The 26,217-nt window shown below is 40.4% G+C and overlaps 2 protein-coding genes across 3 annotated transcripts in view; both read left to right on the top strand.

The window, feature by feature from the left end:
* Nucleotides 1–16,644, top strand: part of nlgn2b (neuroligin 2b) — a 148,236-nt gene extending 131,592 nt beyond the window's left edge. The window contains exons 3-12 of one of the 2 annotated variants that reach the window (XM_067607618.1): nucleotides 3,988–4,180; nucleotides 6,508–6,640; nucleotides 9,156–9,214; nucleotides 9,992–10,115; nucleotides 11,530–11,586; nucleotides 11,870–12,089; nucleotides 12,217–12,462; nucleotides 12,613–12,768; nucleotides 12,867–13,151; nucleotides 13,910–16,644. In XM_067607618.1, the coding sequence (XP_067463719.1) occupies nucleotides 9,997–10,115; nucleotides 11,530–11,586; nucleotides 11,870–12,089; nucleotides 12,217–12,462; nucleotides 12,613–12,768; nucleotides 12,867–13,151; nucleotides 13,910–16,624 (3,798 nt within the window). In that variant the 5' untranslated portion in view covers nucleotides 3,988–4,180; nucleotides 6,508–6,640; nucleotides 9,156–9,214; nucleotides 9,992–9,996 and the 3' untranslated portion in view covers nucleotides 16,625–16,644. Of the gene's footprint in view, nucleotides 1–3,987; nucleotides 4,181–6,507; nucleotides 6,641–9,155; nucleotides 9,216–9,991; nucleotides 10,116–11,529; nucleotides 11,587–11,869; nucleotides 12,090–12,216; nucleotides 12,463–12,612; nucleotides 12,769–12,866; nucleotides 13,152–13,909 lie in introns of those variants that run through there. The other variant, XM_067607619.1, reaches the window with a different exon arrangement.
* Nucleotides 16,643–25,287, top strand: LOC137196274 (lysine-specific demethylase 6B-like; the record flags this gene model as incomplete). The annotated part of the gene is made up of 12 exons (XM_067609144.1): nucleotides 16,643–16,825; nucleotides 17,125–17,230; nucleotides 18,005–18,210; nucleotides 19,310–19,494; nucleotides 19,589–19,657; nucleotides 19,751–19,899; nucleotides 20,011–20,125; nucleotides 20,228–20,415; nucleotides 20,566–20,707; nucleotides 20,801–20,927; nucleotides 21,034–21,204; nucleotides 22,625–25,287. Coding segments are annotated over 12 exons (1,665 nt in total), but the record flags the coding sequence as incomplete, so codon positions are not given.
* Nucleotides 25,288–26,217: the final 930 nt, after the last annotated feature.

The following is a 26,217-nucleotide window of genomic DNA, read 5'->3' as shown; positions in this document are numbered from 1 at the left end:
TTCATAATGAGGTTATGGTTTGACCTTTTGGATAGAAGCCATCAAACAACTAGATACTGGATCATTGACTCATTAGGTGTGTAATGCTGTCGTTATTCTATATTTTTACCTCAGCATCACAAACCAATCTCAACAACTAATACACATTTTTATAAAGAAACTCGCTACCACTACCACTTGTGAAGCCTGTTTTTGACAAAGAACCTAAACCCAACCACTGTAGAAGCTTTCCTTGTGCTGATTATAAACTACCTGCCAAAATAACTTGCCCTTTCCAAAACATTTTGACCTTGCAACATCCTTTTCCTCCACTGATGTAAGCATATTAGTTTCCTGCTGTAGAGGGAGATACAGCAATAATTGGAATTCACTCTCATAGAGGCCTGAATTCTGCTGAGTGTGGTGATGAAACACAGGACATTCAGGAACGTGCTATCAATGTAATAGTAAAATGCAAAGCTGTCTAATCTGTCTCAGTGAAGAACAAAAGGCCCACAGTGACCAGTGTGGCTGAGAGGTACGACGCTAATGTGTGTGAACAGTGGATAAGCCAATGGGCAAAAGAGAGATAAAGCATGAAACTACGACATAGTGACAAAGAGTGTATGTGCACCAGACATTTTCAAGTCAAGGTGTGTGCATACTGTAGGTGCCTGCTTTTGTGTCTTGCAAAATAAGAAAATAAGCTAGTTCCCAATATAGCAATTTAAGAGACATCATTTGCCATGAAGTAGAAGTATTTCATAGCAAATGGTTCAATGTTCTGCCAAAATGGGTGCTTGACCTATTTTGTTTTCAAAGTTTTTTGTCCTTCATCACAGCTTGGACACATTATGTAAATTCTTTCTTTCTTTATATCTCACTTGTTTATTACCACTATTTGATGACTTGGCTCTCTCCAATACTGTGGGGGACATTTCTGCATGTTTTCTTGATTTTGCATGTATCATTTGGCAACAACATGTGGCCTATAATGTCACTGATTGATCCCCCCCACAACAACCACATGTCCTGTCAAAGTGTCCTCACCACACATACTTTATATTATAATCAAAGTGTCTGAAATGTAAGGGAAATGAAATGTGCTGCATATCAGTAGCAATACAGTAGCTGCCCTACACTGCCCTCTGCTCAAGTTCATCTATGCAAATAGAAACTGTTTGTCAGATTAGCTGGACCAACAATCCTTCACTGCCCTAATAAGTCAATTGGAGTGACTGGGTGTTGTTATTCATCGAGGGACCAGCTTGCCTCTGATCTAATCTTGAGTTATGACAATCATAACTTATGTAGCTGGGGCTGATGATGCAGCTATGTGAACAGACATTTTTCAGCTGTCAGCATTTTACCAATTAAAGTTATGCCAAATTCAAACCAAGTACCGACCCAGCTCAGCTGCCCTCTGCTGCTTTAACTTCAGCAAAAGGAGAGCATTTTACTGCCGCTGTGTTTGATGTTATCAGTTCTTTAGTAGAAAATGTACTGACTGTACACCCAGAAAAGATGCTGGTTATGACTGTCCATGTTTTCTTCAAATAAGCCTTTTATCAGTGTGAGTCATGGGAACAACTCTTTCTGGTTTTATCTTTTATAATTTTCAAATATGTGACAAAATCATCCCTTATATGCTGAACGTGATGTAAATAGATCATGTAAATGTATTACTTTTAAAAATGGCTGATAAATAATTCAGTTCGCTGTCATCAACAGGGAACTATCTGAGCCAAAAATGATACAGCTGAAAATCACTTGTGAGAAAGTGTGTTTACATTTTCATCTCCCTACCTGTCTGCTTATCTATCTGTTTATTTGTTTGTAAATAATAAGTTTATCTATAGCTCTGTGTGGCTGACCTGGAATAAGCCCATCAGACAAGTATTAATATGCCAGGCTGTTTAACAATTTAATGACAAATTAAAATAATTTATGATCAATTATTTTATTGGGAAATATATGCTGTTATAATCAAATATATAACAAATACAGTATGTCAATTTCATGTAATACATACTTAGAAAATTACATTCTATGTCTGCTGTATTTTTTAGTATAAAGTTCAAGTCTCTTACCCTCTACTATAATTAACCAAAAAGGAAAAACAGGGAAAACAATGTATTGTCCATCTACTTCACACTCTGTATGTTCATAAAATCCAGTACTGTATATATATTTCATCCTGCAGTAATATATGTTGCCCACTTGGAGGCAATGCAGGTTTGTTGTTGCTTGTTTCCATTTCTTTCTCCATAATGAGAGATGCATACATACATAAATTATAACTTTTTCTAAAATCCAACAGCACAGTTACCTACACTACTAACATTATTATTATTTCCACCAATCAGTGTCATTTTGAATAAAAAATATTGATGTGTTTTAAGCATTGATCCAAAACTACATGATTAAAATTACTAAGTGCTTTGTGAGAGATGTACTCTACATTAGTTAGGCTGTATAGTGAGTGTTAGTTGAGTTGCAATCTTAAAACATTTGTTTTTTTTTCAGTGTGCATTTGTCGTGACATTGTACTAATGTTTAATAATATAACTTTTGCCAAAATGCATATTAGTGCGATTTTGTAATTACTTCTGAAGTTTATGGGCAACATTGCGAAACATTTGCATCATTATGGTATCATTAGATCCAAGCGTGACAGCTTTTTGTCTTTTTTTTTGGAAACTGTCAAGACAGAACAGATAACAGATGCTCCATTGTGCAGACTCTCTAGTTGTAAACTACAGGAGAACCTTCTAGGCCTCCACTGAGCCACCAGGGGGCATAATTTAGCAGATATTCTGGCCTGTGAAGCTGTCCCCACTTAGTTCTGCACCAAAGCCTGCTGATTGGTCCAAATACCCACATGGGGTTGAGCAGTGACCAATAGAGTTTGGGCTGATCAGGGGCTGTTGCTATGGCACTTCAGAGGCAAAAAGCTGTCAGCAGTCTGCTTCCACCATTTCACTCTCGCACTTGTGCCTACTCGTCTGGCTCCTCATCAGCTCTCCCTCTGTCTCTACCTCTCACTGTGCACTCAGGGCCGTCAGCTCTGCCTGCTTTTTATTGGTCGGTGATGGGTGAAATGAGCAGAGGGGTGAGTGGTGGTTTTGCATTGTGAGCCACAAAGACTAGACCCTCCCTCATGAACCAAGAGCTGTAGCCCCACCTCCCCCGGTTTTCCTGTCACTTGACATTTGAGCTCAGCCAACACTCGCAGCCCGTCTGTCACCATTTCTCTCTGCCTCACATCCCAATTCATCCAGAAAGATACCTGGGTATTCAGCTCCACCAAGGTCCATAGAAATGGGAGAGCTGTATGCATTGTTCATACCGGTACTGTCATGTGTAACAAGGAAGAACAAGCTCATTTAACCTCGGTAGTATCGTCAAACACCTGCAGCAATCCTACAAAAAAGTTTGTAGCTTGGCAGTCTACATACAGTTTATCTCATGACCTTTTTCTTCTTTAATTATGTCATTAAATGTTCTGTTTTTTGAGGATTTGAACAAAAAATGTGGTAACAAGGAGACAGGAAAAAATTATCAGTCTGCATGACACATGTATGTCAATCTTTTTGCACGTATAAGTGTATAAAGCTAAAAAGTATCACATTCAAACTAAAATGAATGTCACCCACTTGCAGTTATATTGGTGGAAAACATGTCTGCATCTGCTTGAGAATATTCTTTTACAGCTGTGGAGAGATTTAAAATATCTCCTCTACTGTACTGGCCATGTTCCAACTCTCTCTCTGTTCTCACTCTCACGTGCACACACGTACTGTTTACACACACACACACACACACACACACACACACACACACACACACACACACACACACACAGAGGAAGAGAGAAATAAAAAAAAAAGCTCCTCCATGCCTCTGTCTGCTATTTTCCCCCCTCATCCTGCCTCCTGCCTGTTCACTGCAAAATGTGATAGATAAGAGATTCTCTCCTCTCATTGGCTCATTTCTTGTGACTGACAGCTTGTGGCCCCGCCCCATCAGTCTGCTACGAGAGCCGGAGCATCAGAGAGTGGAGTGGAAACAGGAAGAGGAGGAGAGGGGAAGAAAGGAGACAGAGGAGAGGATCGGGTGAGACAAGGTGGCGAGGAGTGAAAGGGAGGAAAAGGGGAGCAGTGGGGCGTGTGGACCAAAGAGAACAAAGACAAAAAAAGAGGTAAAAGGGGACTGCAGACGTGCCACTTGACGTGCTATTTGCTTTTGGCTGAATGGAAATATACTGCATGCATTGTACAGTGTTGAAGAAGTGTGTGTGTGTGTGTGTGTGTGTGTGTGTGTGTGTGTGTGTGTGTCTGTTTCTCTTTCTGTTATGTGTTTGACTTCATTTGTCAATTTTTAAAATTTTTTCTCTGTCATTGTTCTGAACGATCTCTCTTGGCTCAACATACTGCAGTGTGTGTCTGCACACTGTGCTGCACATTCATGCATGAAGCACACACACACACACACACACACACACACATGCAATGCTCACGTGCAGACAGTGCAAGAACAGAAATGAGATATGATGAATGTAGTAAAAGGGGACTGTTTGCGGTTGCACTTGTGTTGTGGTTACATGTGTGCTTGACTTGAACGTTTAACTGTTGAATATCAGCCTCTGTGTCAGTGTGTGTGTGTGTGTGTGTTAGTTTGTGGGAGGTGTGCAGTAGTAAGAAACTACAATGCAATGATCAATCTTCATTTTGACTAAACTGTGTCACGTACATCACATTACCTGGTTCCACTGAAAGTTCTGCTCAGTTTGTTTAACACATCATAAGCAGAGACCATTTGGCTTTGTTGTGTTTTTTAAATAACTGGCTGAAATGTTTGACTCAGACACATATTTTTGAGTTGTTTGAAATGTAATAAACAAAGGACATCTAGGGTTACTGCCACACAGCCCCAGTGTATGCTTTCAGTTGATATGATTGCCAGCTTAGGTAAGCACCCCAGGTTACCATTGCCCACACAAGCCAGCTTTTTGGTGCACACACAAACACACACACATATGCATGCACGTGCATCCAGTGCTGTCTTTGAACTTGTTAAATGGCTTCATTGTCTTTGTTCACAAAATGCTGTACATTTTGCATTGTTTGCAAAAGACACCCCTCTTTCTTGCTCTTGACCTTGCCTTGGTACATTCCAGTACCCCTCTGAGGCTGTGCTTTATGGAGCATACACCGGGAGAAGCTGCTATTATAGAAAGGGAGAAGGGGATTGAGCAGAGGGAAGCGGGGCTGTAGGGATGTTATTTTTAGAAATGTGATTGATATTCGGCTCATACTGTACGTTCTTTTTCTGTGACCGTGACTCTATTTCTGTCCTGCATCCAGTAAAATCATGTATGTGCTGTGCATTCAGGGGCGGGTTGTCTGTCCAGTGGCTGTCTGTCCGAACATTGTCGCTTCTCCCTTTCCCTCCATCTGTTCTCTTCATGTCTCTGCTCCTCGTGTTAGCTGCCTAGAAGCCACCAGAGACAGGCCTGGTCTGGTGCAGCCCATCCTTCCTTTTATGGTATAGGATCAGTATCCTTCCTACATACACACACATGCACACATAAAGTCTCAACAAGAGATGCACATCTGCAGTGGTTCACTGCAGCTAACAAGCAGCTCCACATAGTGTGAGATATGTAAGAATGTGACAGACTGTTGCTGTGGCCAAATGAGAGAACAAATTGGAGTGTATGTGCAGAACTGAGGCAGTTTTTCACTGCTCAATTTTTTCAGATTCTTTTTAAAGATTCTTCAGATGTTTTTTCAACTGACAGAGGTGCTGTATACATGTTACATACATCAGAGAAGAGTGAAAAGAGAAAAGCAGATAGCAATGTGGACGTATACATTAACCCCCCCCCTCTCTCCCTCTCCCTCTCTCTCTCTCTCTCTCCCTCTCTCTCTCTCTGTCTGTCTGTCAGTCAAAATCACACACACATGCAAACACTCCCCTCCTTGCTTGAGGCCTTGCTCCCAGCTCTGGACTAAATGATATCATCGGTTGCCAGGGATACAAGGACACAGCGTGCAGAGAAAAGGGAGGGTGAGGCATAGGCAGAGGCATACACATAGCCTGGAAGAGAAAGGAAGAGGCTGGGATATTAGGTATCAAGAAAGAAAAGGAGCCTTGTTGAAACATGTAGTTGAAGATAGCAAAGGCAATGGAGCAGTGCCATGAAGAGGAAAGACAGGAGAAAAGACTGTCAAAGGTTACCCATCCTTCCTCTCCTCTCCTCTTCTCTTTCTCACATCACTTTCATTCTCTTTGTCTAGAGAGGGTCAGAATTGTAACAGTGCAAACGTTTGTGAAAGCATGTGTTGTAGAAAATGAAAGACAAGAATAGAAAGGAAGAGAATGGCAGGAATACCTGAGGGATGAAGGAGAGATTCTGTCCTTGATTTAAAACAATAAAACCTTCCTGTCTTGTACATCTGTGCACCAACTGACTATGGTATTTCCTCACTCTCTCTACTATGTGTGTCTTTGTGTGTTTGCCAGATAGCGGAGCATGTCTATTTAAAGGAATCAAGAGACTGCACAGGTCTGCTGTCTTGCTATTCCTGACTGACAGCATCATCAAATTTGGACCAGTGAGCCTGTCCTCTCCTTTTCTCTCATCTCTCATTGCAAGGTAAGATTGCTTACAAGGATGCACATGCTGCTATTATGTTTCAAGTAAATGTCTCCAATTTACACTTGGCAAAGAGGGTTAGTGTGGTGAAATTGTAAAAGGTTAGACAGACAAATTGGGGTCTCACCAGAGACATGAATGGATGCATGGCTATCCCCCTGTGGTTACAGAGAGATGACCAGGGTTTCCTTGGTGACAAGAGGGAGGGAGGGATGGAGTCTTTGGAGCAGATTGAGGGCTGCAGACTTTGGGTTTAACCTCTAGTAGGTGTCAAGTCATCACCTACCAGCATAATCATTGTTTTACTTGCAAAGCATAATTTGTGCACAGACTTTTCACTATACAAATGAGAAACAAAATTTGGCAAACAGGTGATATTTAACACGATTCATGCTGTATGTATTGTTTGAATTGCACATTCATTACTTAAGGTTATTTTACTGTGAAGTTAAGAGTTTACCCAACAGCAGCTTAACCCCTTTTGCACATGACATCATTTGGCCTTGCAGCTAAATTCCAGATGTCTCGCATTAACCCTGCGCAGATGGGTTTAATATTGGAAGCACAGAGCCATTGTTGTGTTGAGTCAAATTGAAGCTGCTGTTGACTGACAGCTTCCCCTACAACACTGTAACAAAAGTGTGTGTTTCACTGTTCAACAGGGAGGGTCTAAAACAGATGGTCTGTCTGCTGTTTGTGTAATGTTGCTCAAATGCTTGCGGGCTCAGGGTTAAAAGCGCGATAAAGCATCTTTTCTTGTTAAAGAAAAAGGAAAACTGCAACACTGTCTAAAAATCTGGCAACACCACACAAAGAGTGAAACATAGTTTATAAGTTGTTGGCATGAATTAAGCACACAGTCCTGTTGGCATGAATTAAGCACACAATCATGAATTTATTAGAAATCAGGATTGACAATGATGCAACATTAACAAGTTGCCATTTTGGGACAAAAAAAATACAGTCATACAACCAATATCCGAAGCAAAGAAATTTTAAAGCAAGGAATTCTACATTCATTCATTTCAACATTAGCAGAGAATCGTTGAAACTCAGAAAGCTGCTCTTTCAAAAATCTAATCTTAGTGGGACAGGAGTTGATGTAAGGATTAGAGTGGATGTAATTAGACATGTTGTGTCTGTTGTACAGCTTTATGTAGTTACTGACAGCATACAGTGCTGTATGTTAGGATAAAAGCATGGAGTCTTACTTTACTGTATGTTAGTAGTGTAACATAGTATGCACATACAGGTCTTTTGTGTCCTCTTTCTGCTCTAAAAATAAATTGAAATGCAATTGACTCTAAAGAGCCTAAAGCCACAGCAGAAAGAACTGTCTGGCTTTCAGTTGCTCTGGAAACGGACTCTCAGAGAGGTTGCTCACTTAGCTCATTCAGCACTCACAGTAAGGTTATTATAGCACAGCTGCAACAGTCTTACCACAAACAAACCTGTATGGAACAAACGTACAAAAATTACCACTAGGGAAGTGGTAACATGTTGCACAGTAGTTCTTCATAATACTTACAAAGAGCTGTGGGAAATGAATGTGCGTGTAGAGGTGCAACCTGTCACCAGTACAGCCTTGTTCTCTTCAGCCTGCAAATCTTTCAAAGTCTGTTCAATTCAACAAAATAAACCCATAGCCGAAATGTTTGGCAGCTACAATAAAAAACAGTAAGATTGTTTCTTTCCCTGGTAAAAGACACTATGAAACTATTCCATTTAAAGCAAGAGCAAAGGTTCAATAAAAATGAAAATAGGCAGAGGAGGCTAAGGATTAAAAGTTGTGATCAGACAATAAGTGAACAACTTTTAACATTTCTGCCAGAGACACTTATAACCAGCTGAACACCTGACCTGGTATAGTGGTTCAGTACTCAGCTGGCAGCTGTAGAGCTCACTGTGCCTGTGGAAGTTGCTCTACTTGAGGCAAATGCAGAAATATAGATGTACTGAGTTAGCAGCTGATAATGAGTGGTGAGACTGAATGGCTAGAATGGACCCCTATATAAGACGCTGTTGATTTGAGACACATTAACCACCATTTCTGTCCGTAAATTAGACTCATGGCTTACAGGGTGAGAAAAACACTACAGCAGCCCACCCTGTGTTTTTCTCTGCTTGTCTTTGTTCTTAAAGTGAGGTTGCCATGGTCCTTCGTCTTAGTGCAATGTTTTTTTTCTATCCTTGGATGGCCACTGGCTGTGGTGGCTGCTGGGTTGTCGTGATTAGAGAGAGGCTGAATGCACAATGCAGCTCTGGCTGACTGATGATATGACTGCTGAACAGATACAGTGCAGCAGAACAGTACAGCATGAGGAAATAAAATCTACTAGAGATACACAAAAGGGCACTTTGGTGTCAGTGTATATCACAAAACCACAAGGATAAAAAGCTTATTTGTTATTAAGCCAGAAGAAAAAGTAGTTATTGTGTAGATATGGTATGAAAATACATTTTTTTTTTTAGCAGTGCACATAATGTATCACTCAACAGTGTGTCTTGTCCACAGGTTGTTTTTTTGCTCTCAGGTGTGAAGTGGAGGGCCTCTCAAACACAGACCCAAGACTGGTAAACAAAGTTATTTCTGTCTCTGTACTTTGTGTGTGTGTGTGTGTGTGTGTGTGTGTGTGTGTGTGTGTGTGTGTGTGTGTGTTTGTGTGTGTGTGTGTGTGTGTGTGTGTATGTGTGTACGTGTGTGTGTGTGTGTGTGTGTGTGTGTGTGTGTGTGTGTGTGTGTGTGTATGTATGTGGCTATTTAAATGCAAACATGCACTATGTACACCACTGACGTACTTTACATGCAGTATCACAATAGTACTACAAAAACACATGTCCGTTTTAAGCAGTTATGTGAAGGCATAGATTACTTTCAACTGTAACTATGTTACACGTGAAAACTCAGTGTTAGTAATCATTACTGCAAATGTCACAGATGGTAGAATGATGCACATGAACATTGCTTTGTACATCCAAAATGTCATCAAATCCTTAATATTTCCATGTGTTAGTTGGTAGTGTTACTTGACATGATTACAGGCCTTTCCCTGTAGGCTTTCATTAAGTAATAAATCAGTGGAGTAGAACAGATTTTTGAATCAAGGACTAAAGCTTGCCTTTATTTTCTCATACATTGTATAAATGTAAGAATTATTCACAAATTTAAATTATTGTACAATAAATTAAGGTAGGCATTGTCATCACATAGCATCAGCACATTACTGTGCTAAGATCCGATGGTTCAAAGTGGCAATACTTCCATATTGCATGTCGTTAAAAGAGATAAATTTATTCATTTATTTGTTCATTTATTCATTCAAAATCTTAATTTCTACATCTCTGCTTCAGGCTGCATGTATCACCCAGCAGAGCTGTACTCTGGCCGTAACACATGGGACTCCTACCCAGCTGGAGGACCTAACAGAGGACAATGGGCTCCTGTAAACAGTCGGCCCTGGAACAACACACAAAGGTCAGCAGTGCCATCACAGCACTCACACACAGTGTTGCTACAGTGTTACTTTTTATTTATGTAAAGGCAGTAGTGCATTTGCAGGGGCACACATATCTTTAGTTGTTAACACTAGCCAAGATGTACAATAAGACTTCAGCAACCTTCATTGCATTGTTGACTGTAACAGTTAAGAAAGAGGACATGGTAAAATGCTTGTAACACCCAGAGAGTTGGATAGAAAATGGCTGAAGCATTCCTGAAAATAATTTAAATCCAGTGGGAGTAGATAGTAGAACAACTGGAGGCTTGAACTTCCCCAACACGGGTCATTCCAGCAGTTGGGACACCAGCCTTTGTTGTCTGGACTGATTAAAGATAAGCACCACTTTAAGGGACTGACTGATTTACTGAAACTGTGATGAGCATTTTCATGAAAAGCTCTTACTTCAGCTGCAGCTGAGAGCATGATATTGTCTACAGTTTAAATAAGAAGGACTTTGGTGAATGAAACCATAAGTTCTTTATCTGCTGCTGAGAAAAGCCTCAGCTGGAGGAGTTGAGGGTGGCTCTAATGAATATGATTGTAACTTGAGCGATGTGGTTGCGGCTTTTGGCAGTTGTATCACTTGTGACCACCAAACGTTAACTTCTCTTTGAGAAAGAAAAAGCATAGAGCTGACAGGTTTTGCACAGAGCAAAGTTTGATAAGTTGTATTAAATGTAATACAATCCACAATTATCCTTTAAAGGTAAAATTAAAGGCTCCATTATGGGTCACATTGATCCCCTGCATGGGGTCAAGTGATCCTTCAACCATGCAGAGGTGCTTTATTAACAAGCTTTGCAAATTGTCTCCATATTCACTGAGGTCAAAGAAGTTTATTGCTACAAAAGTGAATGTTTTTTTCCCATCATATCTGTCATGGTTCATCATGAGTTGAGTTTGAGTATTGCTAAAGTAGCTGTCAGCAGAGTGCAATATTAACTTTTTTGTCCACCAGCCAAATGGCTAGTGAATGTTCAAATTTTACCAGCTGCTCAATAAATTACTGTTTTTTTTTTGGCTGGTAAGTGAAGCAAATCTACCAGCCACTTGCATATTTTACCAGCATTTAGATGGCTGGTGTTAATTTTGTGCCCTAGCTATCAGCAAGGTACCCTTGATGAAGGCATTTAAAGAAAGAACATACATGCACAGTAAACACTTGGAGGAAACTGATGGCTGGTTATGTCAACAGTTGGCAAAAACAAGAAAGTTTGGCTTAAACCCAACTTCTAGCCTCCATCAACACAAGTCAGAGCTCCCAGATTTGTTGCATACTGACTTGAACTGTTTATTTTCAAGTTTCAACTGCATTATCTGTAAGACATTATTGGTTTTCTGTATGTTTTTTTTTCTTGCCAAGAATAATTGCAGTTTTCTTCACTGCAGATGCCAAGGAGGGCGCAATCAATCACATCATCCACAATCAAGTCGTCTTTATCATAGGTGAGTAAAACAGTATAAATATCATTCATTCAGTTATATGTACCTGAATGTGTTTGTTACTAAAACCACTCAGATGGATAGGATAAAGCTTTTTAAAACAGTTGAAGGGTGACAACTCTTGTACCTGCCATTTAAGCGACAGAACAGTAGAACAATTAATGCTACCTGGATATGAGTTTGTGTACAGTATAAAGTCCCATTTGTGTCATGCTATGGCATCACTATCTTGAATCCTTTCTTTACCTCGATACTTGTTGCTCAGTCCAGTTGTTTTTTTGCTCAGGGAAGAGAGAACCGTCAACCATGTCCAGGACAAGGGTATTTCCAAGGGGCACAGACAGCCTTTACGTCTTTGGGATGGTAAAGAGCAGCCATTTGAGGCCCAGAACTGGCATCACAACTCCACCCGCTCATTCCACAACCGAACTGGCACCAACAACAGTTATCTAACAGGACCAGGAGAGCGCTACACAAACTGGGACAACAATGTCAGCAACTCTCTGGTGAGACCTACAGATGGAACAGTATAATTTTTTGGAGTTCATATTATTATTTCAACTGGAGTGTGTATCATCATTTGACTTTTTGATTAGAACTGTCCTTTTTCTCTGTTTTTTTCTCTGACTATAGCATGGGGGTCCTCGCCTGCATCGCAACAACAGAGAACTCCAGTCCACACCAGAGAGATGGGCTCCCTCAGACTGCCGCAGGAGCTTCGCAGGCCGAATGATAAACAACAGACAAGGACTCTGGAAACGACCAGCACTCCACCAGCGGCGAGACCAACTCCACCAGCACAGTCCACCCCCACAGCACCCTTTATCCCCTAGGGAAGAGTGTCCAGCCAAGAGGAGAAGGGACTCTGGCCCTGATCAGGTAAAGTTTGTTGACCTAGTACAACAATCCTTGATTCATTTGTTAAAAATAGCCTTTTTACCTGTACGTTTATTTCTGTGCAATAGCACCACCCATTGGTAAAATCCCATCCACTGTAGTATTTCAGGATATCTGTGCTTCTCTCTTTAGTCATCTCATCCAGGATCAAGGCATTTACTTTTACTTGCCCATGCCCCATCACCACCTCGCCACCACCGCTGCAACCAAGATGACTGGAAGCCTCTTCATGACAAGGCAGGTTCTTGCCACAACTCTGCCCACAGGACCTCAACAACACAGCAACAGGTAAGCTTGTATGATCATTAAATGATTACTAAAAATGTAAACTGAATATAAACATGTTGATCCTTCTTAATTTCTGTTCTTGGTTTTGAAATTTGCAGGAAACCTCTAAATTACGAGCTGGAGGACATGGCTTCTGTAACGGTAACCCAACAGTTCAAAACCATAATTGTGGCAGCAGACCACCACATCATGGAAACAGAGGGAAGGATGACCGGAAAATTTCGTCTTCACCAGCAGACCACACCCGTGTGCCTTACAGCCACCAAAACCATCATTACCACTATCAACGGCACACAGGCCACCCCAGAGCCACACAGCACAACCCCCCGCTACACCCTCTGGAGGAAAAGGACTCCTGGAGCCATCATTACAAACAAAGCACAGTGAGAAATAAACCATTTAAATAGCATGAAAATTATAAAATGAAAACTTCCTTTTCCAAAGCTGTTTTTGTGTCATTTTACCAGGCCTACATCTAGATCCAAATGTTTTTGGTTTATGAGCCAGAAGGCCCCTCAGATCCTCTGCTTCTTCTCTTGTAGCTGTTCCACAAAGCAGAAAAAAAACATTTGAATATGCTCTTTTCAGCCATTACGCTCCAAGCTGCTGGAACGGCCTTCCAGGGGATCTGAGTGGAGCTGAAAATATTAATATTTTTAAATTTAACCTAAAAACCCATCTATTTAGAGTGGCTTTTATGTAGTGTTTTATGGTTTATGGTTTTATTATTTATACTCATTTTATTTGTTATCATCATTATTATTTATTTTATTCTATTTTGTTTTATTTAACATTTTACTGTCTTACTATAATCTATTTATGTTGTGTAGTATCTCATAATTTTATTTTTATTGTTATTTTATTGTTCATATTATCTTTTATTATTGATCTTTTATTATCTTAACTACCCATCTTTTATTGTTGTCTCATTCAATTAACCTTTTTTGCTTTTTAATTATTTTGGTGTGCATCGGTTTCTAAATCCATTTTTTAGCATCCCACGTTTTATCAGTTGCTTTTAAATCACTTTGAATTGCATTGATTTGTTTGAAAGGTGCTGTATAAATAGTTAAAAGTTTGATTGATTGATGATTGATACCCCTGAACAAAAGTCTAAAGTGATATAATGTTAACTCTGCAGGAACCTCAGCGTACTCATCCAAGGGGTAATTCAAGGGATCCAGCCATCTCCAGGTCTTCTGGTGCAGACTCTCCTCCATATTCATCCTTCCTCTGTGGTCCTAAAGATGGAGGTTCTACTGCCAGCAGTCCACGTGCTCCCTCAAGTCCCTCTTCATACACAGTGGCCAGTGGCAGAAAAGATCCATCAGTCATTCATCAGTGTAGTCCTGGCCTCAGTGGACAGCAGAAACTCCAGGGAAGTCCCCATCACACCCCGAGACCTAGCCTGACATCTACAACGTATCATACACCTCATGCTGGCCCAAAATCCAGGTATTTAGATGTCAAATACAGAAAGACCTCACACCCCCTCTGCTCGCGACAGTCCCCCCACAGCAGATCCAGAGCAAACAAGCCTGAGAAGGAGTTGGAAGAACACAAAAAACCTGAGTGCAAACAAAAAGAGAAGTTGGTGAAAAAGGAGAGAAAGGGTGAAGTTCAAAAGACAAACAGAAAGGGTGAAGAAAGAAAAAGGAGGAAGAAAAAAGAAGAAAAGAGGTTAGGCGAGAGAAAAAAGAAAAGGGATAAAACAGCGAAGAAGGAGAGAAAATTAGGCTTGAAAACTAAAATCATAGGAAAGGAAATGTTCACTTCCATCTCTACTTCTTACTCTTCAGGGGAGGTCAAAATGACTAAAATAGAGACTACAACTCTGACCCCAGAGAATCAAGGCCAGACAGCACCCAGCCCAACCAGACACAAGCACAGGGAGAGGAGTGAACGTGCAGAGAGGACATCACACAGGCCATCCATAAATACTCAAAATACTCCAGAGAATCACAACACCCCTGGTCGAACTCCTCATCCCAGCTGCACTTCACCTCAACCATCCTCAAAATCTGAAAATCGCAAAATGCCCAAAAAGATCGTCAGTCCTCCAAAACTCCCTGTCAAAGAACAACTAATACAGTCTCGACCCACGAACACCAGCTCCAAAAAGACCAGCAAGAGGCCTACCATCATCTCATCCCAATCAGAAGACGGACCAAAAGCAAAGCCCGATGATACACTCCCTTCTCTTTTATTTAAAGCCTTAGCACCTCTCAGTACAGCATGTTCCATTAGTGTAGATCAACCCATGCATGGCAAAGAAGGTGGGTACGGAGGGATTCTCAATGCCCCTGACCTGCAGCCTGTGGCTGTGATGGGAAATTTGAGGGAAATTGGAGACAACCTTGCAAACACTCCTCCTGTACTCAGCTGGCAGGGCTCTCCAGTATCAGTTCTGGGAGAAGATGAGGATGAGTTAGAAAAGGGAGTGATAAGTAGACCTGTCCTCCAGCCCAGCCCCACCCAGTGCTTTTCTCCTCCTCCTGTAGACAGTGAGAGCATTGATGAGATGAATAAGGAGCCTTGTGAAAGCACACTGGCTGATTATTCCCACAATGACATGTCTGAACTCAGTGATCTACCAACTAAACAAGTTGTTAAGGAAGAAAAGGAGGAAGAGATGGACAGCGGCGAGGAAGCTTCTGGCTCTCTTCTTCGTGAGCTTCGTCACCATAAAACAGGATTGGATGATGTCTTCAAGAGCCTGGCCACCTTCCTCGGTGGCCAGAGGGTCACATGTCGAGGCGGTCCATTTGGGGGGCCTCCTGCTAGCACTGCAGGAGGGGTTAAGTTATCCTCTTCTCTTGCATTGGGGCCAGACATCCACTGTCAGGAGCATCAGGATTTCTCCCCCAGATCAGATCTCACCACATCCTCCAAACCCGGCAATCAGTCACCAACTCACACTACCTCAGATGCACTTTTTAAATCCCACAGTCCGACAGATCTGTGTGATCCTGTCACAGATACCCTGGTGCAGAAAAAGCTGGAAGAGACTGAGAATGATTTAGAAGAGAAACAAGACGTTAGGGATACAGACATCCTCCCTGAGAGAGCAGCGTCATCTCTTTTGGACGAGTCATTAAGTGCAGAGCTGAGACTGACCACCACACATACAGCCTCTTTCACCGGCCTCCTCACTGTCTCTACCAAGGAAGAGAGGGCAAACAGCGAAGAGACAGAACACATTGTCACAGACAGAAAAAGAAAACAAAAGAACAAAGATGGAGAAAGAGAAGGAGAGATCAAGATTAAGATAAAGAAAGAAGAAAACGGTATCATCTGTCTTAAAAACAAAGCAAATGAAATAAAGGATTTGGAAGAAAAGGATGCATGTAAAACACCTGTTTCACCTTCAGTGCCAGTCATCTCCAGAAACTCACCCATACCCCTCAAAGACAGTACAAAGGGCCAAATTCCTCAGAAAAATCCAACCCCACATGGCAAAGATGTGCAGAGAGAAAAAGGGGACACTGGGAACTCCGAGGTAAAGATTGTAACAGAGACGAAGGAAGAAGTCAGTGAGTTAGAAAATACGATATCCTCAACAGCTGGAAACACAGATACCAAGAACTCAAGCTCAGAGTCAACTGTCACAATCAATACATCCAAACTATGTATCTCCACACCAGCGAGTAAACCCTGCTCATTAACTCCAGTCGACCCCCTGAAACTAAAAGCATTGTCAATGGGCTTGTCTAAGGAGCTTAAGATTCTCTTGATTAAGGTGGAGAGCGCTGGTCGACAAACATTCAACATATCAGAGGTGGAAGAGCAAAGAATCCCACTTTCCAAGATCAGCATCGAAAACACCGCCACTGAAGTGATTAGAGCTTGCAAGTGAGTACTCTGATAAGCGTAATCCTATCCTATCAGAGTGGGTTTTAATGCTCTCTTTTCTTCTCTTTTTTTTCCCAGGGGGACAAGGGTGAAGGGGAAATTCAAGGAGTCGTACCTGCTTCCTGCCCTTTCTGTCAAACCTAACATTAACATCGAGACCCCCATTCCACGAGAAAAGCTTAACCCTCCCACTCCGAGCATCTATGTGAGTCCACACGGATTAGGATAGTAAAAATGACGCAACCTAACAAGTAATATCCTCAAATGTGGAATCCTAAAATCCTGTTTTTCTTACATGAACAAGAAACTATAAACAACCTCCGTAATTCTTGGGATGATTTAAAGTCTCTAGATAGCAGCAGAGTGAGCTGCCTTATCGTACCTTGTTTCAAGATCTACACATTTCCAACCTACTGTCAGTATTTTTCATCTGTTTTCAAGACAAATAAATTCATTAATTTGCTTTGTTCAAATGCTCATTATTGTACTTTGCTGTGTCTGCAGTTGGAAAGCAAGAGAGACGCCTTTTCTCCAGTTCTGCTTCAGTTCTGCACTGATCCCAAAAATGCTGTTACTGTCATCAGAGGCCTTGCTGGCTCCCTCCGCCTTAGTAAGTTTATACATCACACTCATCTCAACTAATGAACCCCTCTCATTCACTCGATTTAGCCCAACAGAATTAACCTTCCATCCACTCGAAATGAGGTTTTTGTGATTAGTAACACTTTGCCATTAATTAAGGCCTTTTGTTTGTTGTTTTGTGGAAATAGTCATGCAGGGAAGAGAGAAAGAGAAAGGGAAAAGGGCATCAATTCTTTACATATAAATGCATCATATCATAAATCATAAGGTTGGCAGTGTTTTATTCTAGATGTAGTAGACATTTTACGCATTTGATTTTTTTGAGTCTGTCATTTCTGTAATGAAAAATACTGTATGTGTCGTCTTTTTGAGCCATCGCTTTCTCCGAACTGTATGTCAGTGACGTTGCATCTTTCACAATCATCGTGGGCAGCATACAGTGCCCCATTGTCACAATCAATTCATGGTTGTGTCTTTATGATCCATATTTGAATGACCATGACATGATGGCTGGGCCACTGGGAGGCTCTATATTGATCGAGGAATGCTGCTTTGAATGCATTTGCATATTTTAGTGTATCCTTTCACCTATTTTGTCTATGTCATACTTGGTTGTATGAGTTATAAAAATGCTTAAAGTCAGAAAATAAATAAATGCAACTGAGGTGACAACCATTTTTGAGTATTAAATCTAAATACAAAGAGTTTGGGGGAAAATTTTACTTGTACTTGGTAAATTTTATTGGGCGTTTATTATCTGATAATTATCTCATATGCTCTGCTGTCTTTCTTCCTATGTGAGACCTTGGTCTGTTCTCCACTAAATCCCTGGTGGAGGCCAATGCGGAGCATGCAGTGGAAGTGAGGACTCAGGTTCAGCAGCCTGCTGATGAGAACTGGGATCCCAGCGGCTCCATGCAGACGTGGCCCTGCGAGAGCAGCCGTTCACACACCACCATTGCCAAATACGCCCAGTACCAGGCTTCCAGCTTCCAGGAGAGCCTGCAGGTAGACATTTTCCTTCATGGCACACACATTTATACTCACTTAGACATGCACAGAGTTAATATTTAATGGACAGAGCTTGTTTAACGGAATCAAAAAGCAAAAATGATTGTTTTGTCCGTCAAAAAAGAAACTGGAAAATGAATATTGTATATGCTAACAGTTGGTTTTCTGACATGAAAGTGTTTTGAAGGAAAAAGTTTTTTTGATTTTTATGTCAGTATTCAAACCAATGTGAGTTCTGCCTCTCTTTATCTCTGGTGAATAATCTCTCTTGAACTTTCAGCAGATTTCAATAAGTTGTTTTTGATGCTGCTGAAATAGAGAGGAAAAGACATAAATACACACAAAGACATACATTACAAAAGTATAGTATATAAGTATATGTAATGATAATAGTAAACTATATAGCACTTATCTTAACAATGTTACAAAGTGCTTTACAAAAGAAAATAAAACCAACAAGGCAGATAAAAATAAAGCAAAGAGGAGCACAGAGGTAACGGCCATAGTACAGAGTAACAATAAAAGATGCACAATAATAGTAATAATAAAACTCTAAAATGCACAGAAGTAAAAATAATAATAAAAAAATAAATAAAAAGAATAACATCCCTAGCCCTCTTTACTCTCACCAATGTGAAACCAGGTTAGAGTTCTATGTAATATTTCACATTGTGTATATATCGATGTAGATCTGTGGTTACAATAGCAATAGTGAAAAGCAGTACAGCGCAGTTACTATAATGGATATAAATACACATATTTTCCTACAGTTAGTTTAGCCCCTTGCACCACAGTGGTCCATTATTAAACATTCCTCCCATAATCCTGCAAATTTCAAGCAATTTCAATAAAATAGCAAACTAAGCTTACTTGTTGTAGCATTTACTAAACCAACTCTTGAAGATGTGTGTGTGTTTACATTCATAGTAAGCTGTTGCAAGTGTATAGACTAGTAAAATCCACACATGTAGTAGGTAAATAATAATCTATTTCTGAGATATCTTTGTCCAGGACCTCAAAAGTGAACTACATTATGATGCATCCATTTTTAGCTGTTGGCCAACCTGTCAGCTAAGCTCATGTAGATGTGTTATAGGAGGAGAAGGAGAGTGAGAATGAAGACGAAGGAGAGGAGCAAGCCAAGTCCCAAGACCCATCAGCCACTGCAAAAGCAGGTCTCACATTAGCCAACAGTAAAGGCAGTCCCGCCTCGACTACCATGAAAGCCAATTCCGCTCTCCTCAGCAAAGCCCAACCTCTTCAAGCCACCAGCGTGCCCAGGTCAGCGCAAAACTGTGATCTGTTTGTATTAAGAATTTACTGTGTTGAATCCTCTGATAACAATACTCAACTCAGACTTTACTATTCCCTTCAGCTCAGAGATGAAAACAGTCGGAAAGATAATCAAATTTGGGACCAACATTGATCTCTCAGACCCTAAAAGGTGAGATTATGATATTAACTTGTGCCCACTCAAACTGAGCTTCCTGAGGGTCCTTTTTTTTCACAACACTGGTCTTCTTGTTTTTTTTATAAGGTGGAAGCCACAGCTGCAGGAGCTGCTGAAGTTGCCAGCTTTCATGCGTGTGGAGTCGAGCAACAACATGCTCAGTCACGTCGGTCACACCATCCTGGGCATGAACACTGTCCAGCTCTACATGAAGGTGCCAGGCAGCCGCACGCCAGGTCAGTGTGTGTCCGACATCACAATTAGGCATTAAATCCTCTGATTTCAGAAGTAGGTCTTAGTTTTAAGGTTTCAAATGAGGAACAAGCCTAAATTGTGTTTCTCATCAGGTCACCAAGAGAACAACAATTTCTGCTCAGTCAACATCAATATCGGGCCAGGTGACTGTGAGTGGTTTGCTGTCCATGAGCACTACTGGGAAGTTATCAACAAATTCTGTGAGAAGTGAGTGAGGAGGCTTTCAGTAGGATCACTTAAAGAACAGAAGTAACAATAAGATACAGTATGTGTATGAGCTACATTGCATTGTTACAAACTTTCCCTCAGGCATGGTGTAGACTACCTGACAGGGTCCTGGTGGCCAGTTCTGGAAGACCTTTACAGTGCCAACATTCCTGTGTACCGCTTCATTCAGAGGCCGGGTGACCTGGTGTGGATTAATGCAGGGACTGTACATTGGGTCCAGGCAGTGGGTTGGTGCAACAACATCGCCTGGAATGTGGGACCGCTCAACTGTAAGTTACAACAAGGACCAAAAAAGCGAAAAATAGCAGCACAAAACTTGACAATCAGGTGTTCTTTGTCTCAAATTACAAATGAAATATGCTCTTTAATATTGTGCCTACTCTCAGCCTCACCACAGTTTATGTTTTTTGCTCTCCCAGCATACCAATATCAACTCGCCCTGGAGCGCTTTGAGTGGAATGAGGTGAAGAAGGTTAAGTCAATCGTTCCCATGATCCACGTTTCCTGGAATGTGGCTCGCACCATCAAGATCACCAACCAGGATACCTTCAAGATGATCAAGTAAGATGTGTGTTTAGTGTTTATCTGTGTTTTTGAATGTGTGTGTTCGTGTGTTTACATTTTTCATTTTCCACTCCTCTGCCTCTCTCTCAGACACTGCCTGATGCAGTCCATCAAGCACATCCAGATTCTGAGAGACCAGCTGGTGGCTGCAGGGAAGAAGATCTGTTACCAGAGTCGTGTGAAGGACGAGCCGGCCTACTACTGCAATGAGTGTGACGTGAGTCTCTCTTCCCGCCGGCCTCGCTGTCTGTCAGCACAGTAAATTATGCATTTGTGTACGTGGTGTAAATGTTGCAAACAGAATATGAACTGTGTTTGTGCAGGTGGAGGTGTTTGACGTGCTGTTTGTGACCAGTGAGAACAGCAGTAAGAAGTCCTATGTGGTGCACTGCGAGGACTGTGCCCGAGCCAACAGCCCGTCGCTGGCAGGAGTAGTGGTGCTGGAACAGTATCGGATGGAGGATCTGATGAGAACCTATGACAGCTTCACACTGGTCAGTCTCACTTTGTCATGTTATACAGTAACAGTAATGCCAAAGTGAAAGGTTCAGAGGCTAGACCAGGTAAATACAGGACACCACATTTCTCCACCCAGATTATACCGTCTTTATACTGCAAGTAAAATGAGAAACTGTATCAAAAATCAACATTAGATAAAGACACAAATTCTAAATCATGACTCAAATAAGTTAAAGAATACTGCTGGTGTATGTACATTACAGCTGACCATTACCATTGTCCAAAGGATACCATAACACTTTAGATTGATTTCTCCTCTTCGAGACCTCCATTGCTTCTGGTCGTGTTAGTACGATATGGAAGGAACTTGCTTGCGATAGGTGATCAAACCACACAGATGCATTGAATTGATTACATTATTTTTGCTTTGTATTGTAGCTGCAAGCAAGAACTGTTTCAAAAATTTTATTGCAAAATTTTTAATGCAAGAAACTGCAACATTTACACTGCATATTTTCACATCCATGTTTGCTTGTTGTTTGTCTTCCATTTTGGCAGCACACTATAAACGGAAGATTTTTCCAAACAGCCTCTGCTGGCAGCTGCATTATCAGACAATCATGCAAACTGAATGTTTGCTGTGGTGGATTACCTGTCGAGAGCAACATTTAAGTCTGTGCAAGAGGATTTTCATACTGCTTTGAAATGAACTTGGCTTTTGATTTCAGTTTAAAAACTTACACTATGCTTTGGAAAATGATCAGCAATAATGCAAAGTATACTGTGCATGATGTGTAATGAACATGTTTGAACATGCAAAACCACATGTGCACCTCCTTATCCTTACCTTGTCTGCAGTAAAATATGTTAAGTACATGAACTACCTCAACAGTATATATCATCCATTCACACACTGTATATTGTAGCATCTAGAGTAATATGTATCTAGATTTTTTTGGTGATATGTTTAGTGTTTGTTTTGGTTAAGGTTAGGTTTAGTTACATTTTCCAACAGTTACAGTTCTTGACAGAAACAACCAGCAAAATATATCAACCAGCAGGATAAACAACCAGCAAAATCATTCCACAGACGACCACACTTGACATTCTGTGTTATTTACAAGGAATGTTGAGCACAAAATTGACAATCCACCACTAAATAAGATAAATACAAACATCCAGACAAAAATGTTTTACAACTGGAAAATACAGATAATCAGGGAGTAACACAGAATACAATCAGTACACTCAAAATATTATTACCTGTTTGTGGTTGTTTCAAGTAAGTTATAGTATAGGTTTTGTGTATATTGGAATATTGTCTTGATGCGTTGTTTGTTTGAAATCGTTTCTAATTGGTAATTGGTTTGTTGATCATTTCTTCTGCGTACGTACATACACACACAGATTTTTCACATGGTCAGCTGAGCCCTGTCTCTTCTTCTTCTCCTTCAGGCTCCATCACCATTATCAAAGTGAGGACTCCTCCCTGGTGTCTTTCAGCCATAACCAAAACTCTAATGGCAGCACAAATGTTGTCTTCAAGGCAGTCTATTCCTGGAAACACTTTCTGAATCAGCCAATCACGTTTACTCAGTATTGTTTACATCACACAATAAGGTATGGATACTCAGCCAATCCAACTATAGCTCACTGTCTTCCCCATACCAGCTGCTGATTGGACTTGTGTTTTGAAATAGAATGACTAGACTGGTACTTCTCATGAAAAGCATTTCAGATATTAAAAAAAAAAAAAATGTGAGCACTGCTAGCACTGAAAATCAGGTTATATGTTCAACGGACACTGCTGTGATTCAAAAGCGTCAAGTAGCCAGTTTTGTGTATTGATTCAGGTACTTTTATGCAAATTCAGTAGAACTTTTTTTACACCAATCTAGTTATTCTATATGTCCATGAATTCGCTGTGATTCTGTTGTACCAGCAGGGGAATCGCTTCACAGGAGAAGTAGCTGATTGTCACATTTGGCATTGTATTGGTTCCTGTTTTTGTTTGGTATTCAGGTAAAACTCTGACATTTGTCATTCCTGTCTGTAAACTCTTTGAGGTGCTATTCCAATCTTATTTATTCTCGTTAGATACTTAAAAAGTTTTACCAGCCTAGAAGTACACCACATTGGCCTTGTGAACTGTATTTAGAGGAGATGTAATTAGAGGATTAAATACACACAAAAAGGTTTTATGTAAGTATTAAAAAAGCAAATCAAAAACTTTTATCAGTTTCTCTAAAATACGGGTTTACTAGAGGACTAATATGGTTTCATTCTTAGTTGGAAATCAAGTATGTAAATGGAAAATTAAATTTTTTCAGTCCAGCTAAATAGTCATTGGTGTGGTTTCTATGATACACCCGGAAAACAGACATAGTGGTGTTTTTATTTTTTGGGAATGGGAATACAATCCCAGTTTTATACCTCTTTTGTTTCTTGTTTCTAGATGACAGAAAATAAATAATTGTAAATTGTGAATGAATTTATGGGATACACAGTGGTGCGGTGTGCACAGACGGGGTACAGAGAGGGGAATCACTTTTGTGGCTTGCGTTGGTGAAGTGCCGCTTACAGTCTGAAAGAAGTAATACGTCCAAAGAGACACACAATCATAATTGTACAATGCAAAAGCAAATGAGGGCAAAAAACAATGAGCAGACTGCAGGGCATTTCTTCAGTGTTTTCATATGCAGCAAACATCCATCCTGATCAGGCTCACTTCATATTCCCAGTTTAACATGTTTAAGAGGACATGAGTTGAGACATGACAAGTAAGGCCCAGTCGTCATTCTAACATTTTTCTCCCTTTTTTCTTCTCCACCATGTAGACAGTCCCTGAAAATGGAAAGTTTCATTTTTTTGTATTTTGCATTTACTGATCTTTAGTTATAATGTTATAGTATTGTTATAATGTAAGGGTGAGAAAATTTCTACAGCTTCACAGTACATTCAAAAGCTTTGATTCCTTCATAAAATGTGATTATTACTCTGCACTGGACTCTATTCCAAATGCTGTTAATTAGTTGAGTGAATTAGGTTAGACCTATTTTACACTATTTGAATCGATGCTGTGTAGCCATGACAACAAAATCCCCACAAATGAAAATGTTCAGATCATACTCCTGCCCTCATCAGTCTGTGCACACCATTTAATGTACATAATCTATCTGTTGTCAGGTTTATTAGAAGACTTACGTGGTTTTGTTCTCAGTCAAAAATCTAATTTCTATATGGTCAAATATGTCCACCTCAGTCATTTGTTTTTATTGTTGCTATATTATAAGACACCCTAAAAATATCCTGTTTCACTCTAGTTTCAGTTACTGTAATGGTGGTTTCTTCCCATTTTTATACCTCTTTTTGTTGTCAGTTTCTGTTTTTTGGATTACAGAGGAAATGAAAAATTGTAAATTGTGACATTATTTATACTGTACATGGTTGTTTTCTTATATATTTATTGCATATCAAAGGGTACTTCACTTGATAAGGGGCTACAAGGTATTTTAAAGATGTAGTATGGTCATAATGTGTGGATAGGGGAAGTGCAATCAGGGAGCGGTTTCATTTTCATGGTGCTAGACCCCTCCTTGCCTCAACGCCCCCTCATTAAACAGCATATAATGATGTATGAAAATGAGTCAGTGACACAACTCAAACTGACCGGTTGGTGCTTAGAACCATTTCAACACAGTTTACTGGTACCAGAAATGGAATGATGTCTTTGTACTGTATCTAACAGATAAATATAAGATCTTTTTAAACTTTTTTCCATTGTATGAAATTCATAATCTTGTGAGGCATTAGTAGTTTTATGAGCATTAGCAGTAGTTGTAATTCTTTACACTTTTGCAGACTTTTAGGGATGTGACTTTTAATGGCGTCGAGGTTTTTGTTTTTTGTGTCTTGTCCTCATTCTTAGTATTATTTGAAGGATGTAACAATGCTCTTTCTCCTCTTGACTCGTTTGATTTATGCTGCACTTACTGTTTTAAAAAGAACTCACATAGAAGAAAACCTGAGCCAGACCTGTCTTAAATCCCTCTGTGATTTTTCTGTGACATATTGTATTGTTGTTCAAGAAAATAAAAATGTTTTGATAAATTATTCAACATTGAGTCTCTGCCTTTTTGATTTCCTTTCCGTAGTCTTGCTAGGTGCCTTCCAGTTCTGATTGATTCAGCTCTGTCTGCAGGTATGCAGGCATGCTCTCCTTATATGTCCAAAGTAATGTGCTGGGTATGAGTTTGATCTGTTATCAGCTCCTGAGGAAGGAGAGGTGGTTTACCATTTCATTTTACAGCAAAGATGGAATGTGACCAACATTTTCTCTCCTTCTCTCTCTCACAGTTGAAATCCTTTGCTGCATGATGCAACTTTGCATGTTGTTTCTCACAAAGGGCATGAGATTTTCTGTTCACACACACAAAAAACTACTTCATAGGTATGAAACTGGCTTCCAAAAGAAGCTTGTTGAATCCTAGGAAAACATTTCCATGTGAAATTGGTTTTTGATAAACTGGAACAATGTAAACGTAAATATTGAACTATTATTAAAGCAGCAAAACTATTTGGGTTAATTGTCTGCCACTTGTAAGATTCTTTTCTGTTCTCAGCCTGTGTTTGAAAGAATGTTAGTAGGAGACAGCTGAGTCTTTGCAGGATGTACTGACTCTCTGTAGCAACTTTTCCACCAGCAGTAGCTGCAGCTGCGTGTACAGTAGCTGCTCTCTTGTGGCGGCACCCCGCTTCACATCCTCAAACATTTGCATGTGTCAGCTACCTTCTTGCCATAGTGTGCAGCCAGTGGCCACTGTGTGTCTCCACTGGACCATTTCGATTGAGACGACCCTCAGAGTAGATGTTGAGGGAGGAGAGAACATTACTCATTTATTTTACCCTCCAACATTTTCCTGATACCATCTTGTCAAAGCAGCAGGCTGCAGCTGCTCCACTCCAGTTAGAAGCAAAGTCATCCAAACGTAACACAAAGTGATCTGAATAATAAATCAAACTAATGAAATCTCTGACTGTCTTTTTTT

Source organism: Thunnus thynnus, chromosome 13 (genome assembly GCF_963924715.1).
Source record: "Thunnus thynnus chromosome 13, fThuThy2.1, whole genome shotgun sequence".
Taxonomy (NCBI): Eukaryota; Metazoa; Chordata; class Actinopteri; order Scombriformes; family Scombridae; genus Thunnus; species Thunnus thynnus.
Note: the sequence above shows the minus strand (reverse complement) of the source record. Positions and strands in the feature narration are given on the sequence as shown.